This window comes from Trichomycterus rosablanca, chromosome 17 (assembly GCF_030014385.1).
Source record: "Trichomycterus rosablanca isolate fTriRos1 chromosome 17, fTriRos1.hap1, whole genome shotgun sequence".
Classification (NCBI taxonomy): domain Eukaryota; kingdom Metazoa; phylum Chordata; class Actinopteri; order Siluriformes; family Trichomycteridae; genus Trichomycterus; species Trichomycterus rosablanca.
The window spans coordinates 7,283,028-7,296,367 of record NC_086004.1 but is presented as its reverse complement, the minus strand read 5'-3'; the positions used below and the strand labels follow the sequence as shown (position 1 = coordinate 7,296,367).

General features: G+C 39.9%; 1 protein-coding gene across 3 annotated transcripts in view; it reads right to left on the bottom strand.

The window, feature by feature from the left end:
• Window positions 1–13,340, bottom strand: part of sptbn1 (spectrin, beta, non-erythrocytic 1) — a 76,692-nt gene that overhangs the window by 37,689 nt on the left and 25,663 nt on the right. The window contains exon 2 of one of the 3 annotated variants that reach the window (XM_063012829.1): window positions 11,772–11,981. In XM_063012829.1, the coding sequence (XP_062868899.1) occupies window positions 11,772–11,916 (145 nt within the window). In that variant the 5' untranslated portion in view covers window positions 11,917–11,981. Of the gene's footprint in view, window positions 1–5,360; window positions 5,447–10,321; window positions 10,341–11,771; window positions 11,982–13,340 lie in introns of those variants that run through there. The other 2 variants (XM_063012831.1, XM_063012830.1) reach the window with 2 other exon arrangements.

Sequence of the window (13,340 nt, the reverse complement as noted above, 5' to 3'; positions counted from 1 at the left end):
TTGGTCTTCCATTGACACGGCATGAGCCACAACTCATAGAGACACAATGGCTAGCTTCATGTGTCTAGGAGTAATCAGGTGCAAGCCTGGTTCTCCCTGTTTCTTGGCTGTCATTATAATACTAATCTTACTCTTAGTAACTTAGTAACTGTGGCAACTAGCATAAGTCTCACAGATAAGTTAAAACACTATGTCTTGTGAGGAACTGCTGCGGGTCCACTGCATGGCTTATGATGCGTCCATAAACATTCAGTCTGGACTAATCTGGCCAAAGATTGTTTGCTTTTCCACACTTGGTGGTCAGTGTTGCAACATTTTGTGACCCTGAACTAAAACCACAAGAGGGAAAAATGTCATGAGCAATCAAGAGCAACACTTGAGAATAAGAACAAGGATCTGGCCTTTTAAGATGAACCCAGGAAAGTTAGGAAATGCATAAGGTGTTTAAATTATCAAAATTGCTGCTAAGAGCGGTGCCCTGATCTGATCAAAAAAATCTGATTAATGATAATATTAGAGATGGCAACTGCCAACTATGGAACATGTACAGTATGGAAATTGTGAATTCTGAGCAACTGGCAACTACAATGACCAGTGGAATCTGTCGTGTCTGGTGGGATTTTTAAACCAAATGGCATTTTAAAAGCCTTATACAGTACATGATGGCATCTACAAAAATGGTTCCACCCACATTGTAACTGGTTTTCATTGAGAGTCTAGTGGCATTTGCAATGACCAGTGGAATCTGTTGTACCAATTATTAACTATGTTGACAACTACAGTGTATGGTGACATTCACCAAGCCTGTTGGGTTTTTTTTTTAACAGAATGGCATCTTCAGAGCCCTGTGGCATCTACAGTACATAGTGTATCCAATGCAGAGACTTTGGTGGCATCTACAAAGCAAGATTTTGTGTTATTAGACGCTCTGCTGTTGTGATCTGCTTCGTTTACCATTTGGCAACCCTGTGTTCAACAACGGACATTAGGAGCTCATGAACAAGCAAGATAGCACAATGGCTAAGACCAAAAAGTTGGTTGACTGAACAATTTTGACACATCATGACATAACCAACCCATTAATAATATATTTACTTCAAAGTGTTACATGCCAGTCCCTCAATGAATCAGATTTACTGAATAAAGACAGGATAATAAAAAACCCACATAATTACATTTGAAAATAAATACCATGGCACACTTGTAAGAAACCTAACAACTGTGGAAGAGCTGTCATGCTCTGATGCTCTGTAGAGATCAGCTTCAACAACAGTTTAAAAGCAAGAGATTGAAAGTAAAAGTGCTGCTCCCTCATCTCATCTGTTCCAAAACTAAGAGCACTGTCTCCAATCATCCACAAAAAGAGGATTTTGGATGGCTTCCAGTCCACCTTTCGTTCTCTTTTTTCTTGTTTGGCTCTGCTCTCTTTACCTTTTCTCTTCACAAACCTTTTCCCCTTAACCTTTTTATCTATACTGACCCACAGCTTAAGCTCAAACAACCCCATTCTGTGCTCTGTTAAAGTGACACTAATAGCCATTTCAACTGTTCCTTTAGCGCTGGAGCAAAAGAATCAGACTGTCATGACACACACAAAGTGAATCAAGCTGAGTGAAAAGTTGGAAACGTTATATCCGAACTGATGGACAAACTAAGACTAATGAAAAATGCCCTTGTTTCTGGCCTGTGTAGACATCAGATCGCTACTGTCAGCACTATGTATAGTAAAAAAAAAAATCAATGTTCAATAACTGGTAACACCTAGAGTGAGGCATCTATACTACAGATAAAAGACACTCTTAAATAGAATTAACTTTGTGGCATCTTCTTAACCAGGCAACTACAATCCCCACAGCATCTACAGTCCCTGGTAGCAGCCGCAGATTATTATGGGATTTACTAAGTCTGGTGGAAACTACATTGCCTGGTGGCATATACAATACCAGTCCCTGTTGGCATCTGCAGTCCCTAGTGGCATTTACAGAGATCAACTGGCATCAAATGGATGCTAGAGAAGTCTTGTTCAACTAGCAAGGTTTTTTTACATGATAAAAACATAACATTTGACAAATGTATGTCTTTACTGTCTTATACCATTAATGAAATTTAAGAAATATATAAACAAAATACTGGAAAAATAAAAAGTATGGAGCATGCTCAGACATATACATAGACATGACTGGCTATGCCTAGGTGAATGACCAAAGCCCAGTGATTGGAGCCCTGTCCAGGGAATTCCTGCTTAGAGCCCAGTACTTCCAGATAACCTGGACTTACCGCAACTCTGACCAGGATAAGATGTTTGATGAAAATGAAAAAAAATATATATATGAAAACATACAAGAACATTTTTGAAAATCTTAATTAAAGCTTCAAATAATCCTATACAGTACTAGTATGAGTAAGGAAATGTCTGTAATAGTTTGATTTGTAAAAAGTTGTAAAAGTTATGGGTAAGCCTCAAAATATTTCAGAACTAAGTGGGTGTACTTATTATCCAACACCCACCGAGAATTAAAAAATGTTAAATATTCTTTGTTATGGTTGTATTGTATGCTTAAAGCTGTAGGCCAGTGCTGTGAAACATATTTTATCTTGGCCGCTCTGCTTAGCCTCTCACTTCTTGGCAATCCCAGCAGTAGATGCGGTTCATTTGTCTTGGCTGATTTACACTGACCAGGGATTCTAGTGAATGTGCTAGCATGTACAAATTGTGCAGTGTGGCAACTGGTAAATATTAACACGTCTGTCATTAAGGTGATTTATTACATCAGTGTTTCTGGCCCGAGTAGACACAAAGATCCATTTTATAACTGAGCGTAATTTCAAGTACTGAAGTCTGATCTCCAACACGCACGAGAGAGATGAAAGTCCTCGTCTTTTTGGTTTCCTGCTATTAAGTGGTTTATGATATGGGACAGAACTAGCACAGGGGTTAATGATTACCCAGAAAGCTGTGTTTATCCAGCACTTTCCTACAGTATGTACGTTAAAGAGATAATGTGTCAATTCCTGAGCCCTAACTTCTTTGACAGTACAACTCTTCTTATAAGCCTAAAGTTTGTAAACAGCTAATCATAAGCTTGATGGAAACCCAATTCATAAACCATATTAATACAGCAGCTTGGATTATTCATTCGGTGGTGAACAAAGGGTGTAGGTCATTGAATTAACCAATGGTATGTTGGAAGGTGAAAAGTTAGGGCATTTAAACCAGCAACACTGTACTTACTGCTAGTCAAGGTGGTGGTTTTATTATGTTTTGGGGCTAAAACTGGCACATTGCAGAACATAGAATTAGAAACAAAGTGGCAAGATCCACAGTTGGGTGTCGTAGCAGGGAGTTGACCCAAAACACACTATAAAACATATTTTGAAGGGCTTAATCAGGCTATGAACTGGTCTTTCTATGACTAAGAGCTTAACCCTATCAGGAATCAGTGGAAACTACAAAAAAGTCACATAAAAACCAGAAAATCAATGATCAGTGTCTGAACCAATTCTGCCAGGTAGACTGGTCAAAGAGTTGTATTAGAAGTTTAATAATGGGTATCAAAAGAAAAAAAATAGGGAATATATAACTAAATAATGAGTGTGCTGTTCATATATTTTGATATATTTTCTCAAAACCCACATAAATTTTTTAAATAAAACTAAAATAGGTATATAAGTAAATAACAAAGTATATAAAACAATAATAGAATAAAAAAATAACACAACTACGGCATATTTCCCTTTTAAAATGACTACATGAACTACATTTAGTAGTACATTTACATTTTCAGCATTTAGCAGATGCTTTTATCCAAAGCGACTTACAATTATGACTGAACACGATTTTGAGCAATTGAGGGTAAGGGCCTTGCTCAGGGACCCAACAGTGGCAACTTGGTGGTGGCGGGGCTTGAACCGGCAACCTTCTGATTACTAGTCCAGTACCTTAACCAAAATTTCTATTTTTTAACATCCATTGTGGTTTTTTTATGTATTTAAAACCAAAATTCTCAGTTACTAGATCATGTCCATTCAAGAGATTTTGTATTTTTCCTATTCAGAAGAATGTTTAATAAAAATTCCTTAATATTGTGGTAATTGTACATTTTACATTGTTGGATTTATAATTTCAACATGTTCTTTCTAATTAATTATTAAAATAATATCTTAACAATCTGTTTTGACAGGCCTTAATCAATCTATGAACTTATTTATCTTCATTACAGAGCACCAGTCCATTGTAGGGCAGCATACACCCATCCATTCACTGGCTTACTTATACCTATGGACATTAATTTATACATACTGTTAATTATAAAATAAACTTTGTGGTGTATATAGACCTTAGCATGTGTAGTAAATAATTGACCATCTTATCTGAACAAAAGATTTATTTCTAAGAGACTTCATTCTCTTAACTTTTTCATTTTAGTGAGTTAAGTACACATTAAACAAAACGTGAATGTTTATCTTAAAACCAGAAGACAACCAGTTTCAAAATAGTTCTGGGTATTATTACATCAATGTAAAGAAACTTTAGCAGCATTAATATGTATAAATACAGTGCTGCGCTGTCTGGAACACTCCTACTAATCCTACTAATCAGTCTCGTCTAACCACTTTGAATCATCACATATTAGTTTATAAGGTTATAAGCCAGCATTGTAAAATACATCCTTTCAAAAAGGCTCTTGACTGAATATCATTTTGTCAAGCTTTAAGATTACGACTTAAAACTGGAACCATAATAATACAGCTTCCAGAATTTCATCACTCTTTCCAACAAAACAACCATCACGCTACAAAATCGGAGCTCTTTGTTATTTGTCTCTGGTAACTTGAATAGGATGAAGCTAAATTGTTTAAAGCTATGTATATACACACTCACGACTAAATATGCCTACACGCTGGTGTTTGAACGACTGAACAAAACAACCGCTCCCACCTTCCTTGGCTTGCCATTGTTGTGCATGACAACCCATTCGGTCTAAGCGGTCCTTTTATTGACTTAGCCCATCGGTGCTAGCATTTACAGAGGGGAGCAAACATAGTCCTGGAATGTTTGTAATGAAAAGCCTATTTTCACAGACACACACCAGACTAATTATTTTCTGAGTTAAGTGCGAGTGTGAAACTGGACAGTGTTTGCAAAACAGCAAACCACTCCATCAATTCCTTCTGTAAGAGTAGAATCAGCTATCAGCATCTGAAAAATGACATGGGCTGATCTTCTTGATGGGCTGATCCAGTATGCAAGACAGAACCATAGCAAAACCACTTCCTTCCTAAAGTGGCTTCGGGATGAGGTGCAACCTTGCATGGCAATGGCCGTAAACAATGGAGATGTACCTGCAGAGTTGTCTTACCTTGCAGCTGTTTGAAACGCCCCTCTAGTTGATTGTAGTTGAAGGGCATCTGAGAAGAATAGGCAGACCCATGATAGAGGTCATCAGGCTCTCCAGAGCCCCATTCTGTATCCATGTTCCCTTAAAGGGAATTGAGATAGCGAATCCTCCCAAACCAGGAAAACCACAGGCAAGCAGAACTACCAAAAATAATTAAAAAAAACCAGAGGGAACCAAAGGAAACTACCAGGCTTTCTTCCCTCCGTTAAATTCTGATTCCTTTTTTGTTCCCTCTACATCCACCAGAGGTTTAAGTAAAGCAATCCGAACCAGGCAGGCTCTGGTTAGTTAGGGGTTCATCCCCGTCAAGACTTGAAAATGGTCAGCAAGACAAAATCTGTACCAGAGGAGGAGGAGGGAAGCATGCTTCTCCTCTGATTGTTCTTGGTCCGTCTTTCCTCCCGGGCCATTCAAAAGCAGCCTCTCCCCCACTGCTAAATGCACACCCACCACCCCTCCTCTGCTGCAAGACCCAGAGAGTAAGCGTCTCACCCAAGAGCCCTCATTCACCCAGACTAACGGAGATCAAGGGGGGTTGAGGGTCAGAAAATAATTTGAGAAACAGAGCGAACATGGAGCAAACTGAAACAGCCAATGAAAGGGCTTCCCTCCACCTTTCTTGAGCCATAGGAGGAGTGGATGGGAGGAGACCTTGGAACTGGGTGGTAGTAGTTTCATAGAGGCCCTGCTATTGCCTGGGTGTTTGGCAATGATGTCACCAAATGTATTACCATAAGGGCAGGCTGTGGGTGGAAAGGGGGAGGAAAGACTCACTGGAATGTACCAAGCCTCTAAGCAGACAGGGAGCAGAAAGAGAACAGGATGTCATCCAGTTTCCCTGCATTGTTGTTCGGAAGCAAATTCTTGAAAATATGTTGCTGCGAGAAATGCTAAATGCTAAATTAGCATGGAACTGACATCCTGTCTCAAAGCTCATTTGCAAACATCCTGCTTAAGCAAGTTGCCCAGTCCTTTTAACCCCATGTTTTTCCTGTAGAACTTCCTTTCGGAGAAAGACCCCACCTCTGCAAAACACACTGGCATGCTGTGTGTGGAGCTTCACAGGCCTTCAAGAAGGTAAATATGTAGACTGCTTTCTCAAGAGAGCACTAGAGCTTGATTTCTGGACCTTCAGCGAAGGGGCCACTCCTACGCCAGCACCTTTCACCAGTGGACATCACACAGGGAGAATTTCATCATGATTAATGAGTTGATGATTCATGTCTTCATAAGCATCCTGTCTGCTCTCTGTCCCCTGCCGGGACAGAACCTGGGCCCCAGAGAAGAGGAAAGACTGTAGAAAAATGGTTGTTAAGATATTTGTAGAGCTGAATTCTTGGCAGTATTTTGGGAGGTCATTATAGTTAAGGTGATGACCGTAAAGTAAATGGTCCATGCAGTATTTTCACATTTCTCTAGGTGTTCTAGTCAACGTTTAACGAAAGTAGAAATGAAATGCAAATGGAAGCCTTATAAATGAAAATACAAGTGTTTCTAATGTATTTAAAGTGAAATATGTTGCTAAATGTAGTTTCTGTAATCGCACAGCACTAACAGTAATAATCGGCTTTTCAAGTGTTATATGCAGGGAGCTTTGGTGGTGCTACTCAGCCACTACCACTAAGATCTCACGAGGTGCTATCTGCTGATCGGACGTCTATACAGACTGCGATTGTATATGTCTTGGGCGGAGATGGCCGAACAGCCTAGCCTTTGTGAAGTGCACTTTTCAGTGCGCTCTCAGTGCCAGTCCCAAGTGCAAATAAAAATAGAGGTTTGCATCAGGAAGGGCATCCAGTGTAAAAAGTGTGTCAAATCAGGTATGAGGACCTGAATGATCTGCTGTAGCAACTCATAAATATAGGAGCATCCAAAAGAATGGCAAAAACTATGCCAACAGTGCCAGTAGCACCACCCTGAGCAGAAATGTCCACCTGGTAAATGTAAGTATGTGGGTATGAGAATAAATGAGCCAGGTTCCTAGACAGTTCTATGAGTGTTTTGCATATACAAATGAGGTATTGAAAGCTTTTTGTTAATTTAATGTGTAAACTTGATAAAGCGTAACAATGGATAACCAAAATATGAGGATATCAACAATACTGTACATCACGTGTATGCAGTATATTGGGGTATCAATGTTTCACAAGTATATAATACTTCATGGCTATCAATGGAGCAATGGTGAATTGCTCTTGCCATACCCCTGGGATCCAGGATTCGAACCCGGGGTGTGTTATCTGCCCGTCGGGTGTCTACATACAGACATGACTGGCTATGTCTGAAGAGAGAAAGGCTGAAGCCCTGGGATGGATCTGTGTCCAGTCCGGAGTGTGTTACTGCATTGCGCCCAGTGATACTGGGGAAGCAGGAACCGTCAAGCTCATGACCAGAATAGAACAGTGGTATAACATGAAATTGAAATGAAATTATACTTCTCCTAAGAATATTCAGACCAAATTCAGACCTAACATTTTCTTCATAATAAAACCTTGTGGTTGTGAGATTAAGCACCAGAAATAAAATGTGATGCAATTACACCCCAGGGGAATTCATTTTCCCATAACGCCATATTTAACTGTGCACGGGGTTTCAGCCACAGGGGTCTGGTTGGACTCGCTGGTGTAATAAAGGATACAAGAAACACTTGTGGTTGTGTCACCAGGCGGTCACAAGGAACCCACGTGTCTCCAGAACCCTACAGGCATCACTGCTCTGTCCTGACCTCCCGGTGCACTTCTGTTTTCTATCCTGTCTGACTTTTAGCTTTAAAATGATTTCTCATTGAGCTTTCCGATCCAACACTAAGCCTTTTATTGTTTTTCCTTGCTTTCACCTTAACCAGGGAGTTATCTCAGTAAAAGGAATTGGAATTTGTCATCCTGAGCCTGTTGCTCTGTTTGCTTTGTGGAAATTGACCAGCATAAGTTCCTCACTTATCAAATGCTATTAAGATGGAAGACCAGTACAATGACTGTATGAGTCAGGTGCAGCAGCGTTGTTGGGATGTTTAGACTCCTCAATGTCAATGCTATTAAATTCTATTTCAATCAGAATAGAGCCATTAGATACAACATTAGCTGAAGTTGCATTAATATTTAATTACGCAGATTATTTGCTTAGGAATTAAGACAAAAGCTTCTTAAGGAGGAATATTTCCTAAAACTCTTCTCATGATGTTGCAATGTAATATTAAAAAATATTTAAAAAAACTGTCAAGTAATATGCAATTCCAATGAGTACAGCTCATGCCAATGCTACATCACTAACAATGACATCTTTTTGGCTGTAAATTCATCCAAGATTGCCGATTTCAGCAGAGCAAATGTGAGCTGGCTGAGCAGAATAGGTGAAGTACAATAGAGAGCATGGGTGCACGAACATGACGTTATGGGCTAGGCATGCTGTGAACGTAAAAAGCTTTTAGTAGTAGCATCTGGACAACAAATGTGAGAAGGGAAGCAGAAAGAAAGGAAACCAAAATCATGGGTGTTTCCTCTGTAGACATTAGACTCGCAGGTGCTTTTGTATTGATTATTAAGCATGAAATTCGTTTCAACTTTTATAACTGATGTGAAGAAATGTCACAACTAGGCGAATGGGTGGTGCAGCGGTAAACTGTGCTGGCTCATTACTGTTGGAATCCAGGGTTCAAATCCCCAGTGGTGCATACACAGACATGATTGGCTATATTTGAGAATGGAATGCTTGAGGCCCCGAGATGGATTGGGATCCTGTACAGGGAGTGTTACTGCATATAACATTTATAACATATGTACATTATAAATATCTGAAATTATTAGTGATTGATTACTTACATTTACAGTATATAAAAGTTTTGAAAACTTGTAATCTGACTTTTCATTTTTCAAGAATCTGGCAACCCTTTTTGGAGACACACTGAGGAATGGGGCGTTAAAAGCTGTATGTCATAGTATTGGCTCTTATAATCATATCCCACATGTTCTACATTAGTGGGGTATGCTGAGTGCTAGCAGGGGGGGATTCCTGCCTTATCGACCCACTGGGACTAAAATATGTGCTAGCGTTACATTGCACATCCAGTCACGTCGTCAGTGGCCCGGTCAGACATGCCAGAGAAAAAATGTCTCTGAAATGTTTGAGAGATCAGCAGTTTTTGACAAATTTAAACCAGCCTGTCTGGCATCAGCAACCCCACAAGTTACTTAGATCACATTCTTTCACATTCTGTTAACTGAAGCTCTCAACTCGTGTCTGTATGATATTGTGCATTGCATTGTTAAAAATTTGGACAGTGTTTAAAAAAAAAAGGCTTTTAAAATGGTCATTTGTATTCCTGACTAACAGCACAACAGCGATGACCTATAAGGATCACAGATGGTCCAAGTAGAGATATATTCATGATTAAAATATTAATGGAAAAGCAAGTAGAGCTCAACATGATGGCTGTACCACATAAATTCTTAAACTTTAATTTTAAAAAAGGGTTATTTTAGGCCTGACCTAGACCACCATTAATAAACTGTAATGTAAATAATCTGTTACTTTTTAGTTTGGCTGTTCAAAATCTTGCCAGCCTCTCAAATCCTAAAAGACTTTATGTTCCACTGGTGCACTTTCAGGTTTACTAAATTATAATTTTGTAATAAATGCTATCTGCCCTACTGCCAGCTATGAAATGTGGTGGACAGTAAATAATAGGCTGTTTAGTAATGAGTAAACATGCCTGCTGATCTAAAATATTTTTTCCCCAACTTTTTCCAATGCCTGTATGGCAAGATGATACCCACAGCTAGTTCTACTGTGACTGAGTCTTTACTTACTTTCAGAATTGAAGAAGCCATGTTTGGACATAAAAATTACCCAAACCAGACACTGTACAAATAATCCCTGATGAAAAACTACAAGGAAATGTGTATTGCATTTACTATTCAACCTACCTCCCCCTCAACTTCTGTTACAGTTCTGGGTAGAGAAAGAGGTAAAGTGAGAGAGTGAAAAGAAAGAGAGAAAGAGAATGAGGGTGAGAGAATGGGGAAAAAGAGTAAAAAAACAAGTCACAAGAGAGTGCAAGAAGGAGAGAAAAAGAGAAAAGTTAAAATAGAGCAAAAAGCAGGGCAAGAGAATGAGCGGCAAAAGTAAGAGAGTATAAGAGAATGAGAGTATAAGAAAGAGAAATAGTGTGTAAAAAAGAATGAGAGATGGTAAGAAAGAATGAGAGGGTAAGAGTGATAGAAAAGAAAGAGTAAGAGTAAAATAGAGAGTGTATGTGAGAGAGAGGGAGAGCATGAGAATGCACAAGTGTGAGACAGAGGGAAAGAGAGAACCATGTGTTCTGTGCACTGAGGAATGCATAAAAACAGTCATGTGAAAAGCGGGATGCTCTCTGGAATCTTACTGTTTTTCTTTTTTTATAAAAACCTCTGATTGTGGTTATGAGAAGCAAAATGCAACAGTAGGAAGCCAACAATCTGCGTCCAAGCTTTTTTTATTTTTAGTGAAATATTTGAGGTAGTCCAGTGCTGCGTGGGAGGGTAAAAGCAAGGTTGAAGGCTGCCCATCTTACTGCCCTTCAGCAGGCAGCTTCACGGCCATCATCATCTCCCTGTAAACACGCTGCAGACGAGAGCATTTTGGGGCTGGTCATTCTTTAAAGCCTTTTTACACTCAAAACTTACCTTGACCAGTACTGACCTGACTATGTGCCATTCGCGTATGCCAATATTATGCTGCAATTTCCAGGTAGTGCCCTTTGCCCACAACGTGATGTAAAACAACCCCACATACAACAGATCTGGTGCAGCCTTAGTTCAGAACCAATTCATTTGTTAACAGGCGTGTATTCACTTGAGTTCTCAACATTTCAGCCATAGCCGGTGACGTCTCTAGACAATTGGCCAGCCGATAGCTCCTAATAAAGTCAGTGCTGGGCTAGTGCAATAGTCCACTGCGCCACCCCATAGTTCCTGACATTACAGTAGTTATTATCAGATGATGATCTGAGTTTTATCTTTATACTGAAGCATGATGCAAAACACCCACATCATTCAAAAAACTTTGTTGGGGTGTGTTTCAAATCAGCTCTGTAGGAACCTGCAGCTGCACTTTCATTTAGAATCAATAGTCAGCTGGTGAAGATGAATTTGCATGACATTTTTTTTTCCATCAAAAACAGTAATCAAACAAGAGTGAAGAGTGAATCAATGTGAGGTGCCATTTTGGTCTGATACGTATAATCTTTATGGAATTTAATTGATCTAACCCAACACCTCACTGTGTAACTGTGTAACGATCCCTTGACGTTTTTCTCAACAGCACACTAGCACTTGTCAAAATATGGCCCGAGTTCCTCCGGGTCCTATGCTAAGTCTTTTACAAACCCAGTCTCACCTGCTAAGGCCTTAATGCGTGAGCGCTCGAACAGGCGGGCTGAGCTGTTCTCGTTGTCCCACTCCTCATCCCAGCGGTTGTTCACAGTATCCTGGTACTGCTGCTGGATCTCCATGTGTTCGAATTCTGCAGCTACTGTCGTCATCCTGACCTCTCGCCTTTGGTCTGTTCACCAGTCAAACTTCCTCATGGGTGGCTTCCTATGAAGCCCTACATAGAAAAAGAATGATAAAAGTTAGATACAGATCATCTCAGATTCACAAAATCAGCACAAAATCTTAAATACATTCATTCATTGTCTGTTTGACCACCGTTTTATCCTATTCAGAGTTGTGGTGTGTCCAATTCACAGGGCGAAAGGTAGGAAACACACCAGACAGGTCGCCAGTCTATCACAGGGCAAACACACACACACCTTCACACACTCATACCTAGTCTATCCAATTAACTCGACTGCATGTCTTTGTACTGTGGGAGGAAACCGGACCACCCGGAGGAGAACATACAAAATCCACACAGAAAGGACCCGGACCGCTCCACCTGGGAATCGAACCCCGGACCTTCTTGCTGGGAGAGGACATTTAGCAGACGCTTTTATCCAAAGCGACTTACAGTACTGTGACAGTATACAGTCTAAGCAATTGAGGGTTAAGGGCTTTGCTGAAGGGCCCAACAGTGGCAACCTGGCAGTGGTGGGGCTTGAACAAGTGACCTTCTGATTATTAGTCCAGTATCTTAACCACTAGGCTACAACTGCCCTTGTATGTGATGTTTGTGTGTTTTCCAAAAATATGACTCTAAAATGTCAATGACTCTAGATATCAATACAGCTACTTCGATTATAAACAGGTCAATACGGTGGTTTGGTAAGTGGCACTGTCGCCTCATAGCAGGAAGGTCCTGGGTTCGTTTCCCAGGTGAAGCAGTGCACATGAAGCCAAGGTGGATGGCTGTGTCACAATCTGTACACAAATTCCTACACAGTGTGCTCAAACAGTAGTTTCGCCATTGGTCAAAATGTTGTTTAGCACACTATTCAGTACAAAAGACGGTATTTGAAACACAACCGCTCACTAAACAGAATTCATTAAAATCCCAAAAAGTGTACAGTATGTAGGGGTTAAACTGCTCTGGCTCTAACAATATAAGCTTCTAAAAAACAATCAAGTCCTTCTGTATCAAGACCCTGAACAATAATGTCTGATAAATGAAATTTAATGGAACACTGAAAGCACAGGGTATCATTTTCCCAGGTTAAAGATAAGATTCACATTCACGTCCAGTCGCTGTTTACCTTCCAGGCACAGGTGAGAGATAGAGTAGTGAAAAGCAGGGGATGGGAGTAAGGAAATGTGATTTATTTGCTGATTTACTTAGTCACTGTTGAATGGTGCATGCTGGGTTTTCATCATATCATGTCCACAGCCAGACTTGTGTCAGTGTTGTGTGTGGAAATAAACAACTGTTTCCATAACACATTTAATGGACTAGTAGTCAAATCATAATCTAGTTTAGGGAATTATAATAGTCCATAACTGCATACTAGTCCCTGGATCAGAATACCGTATC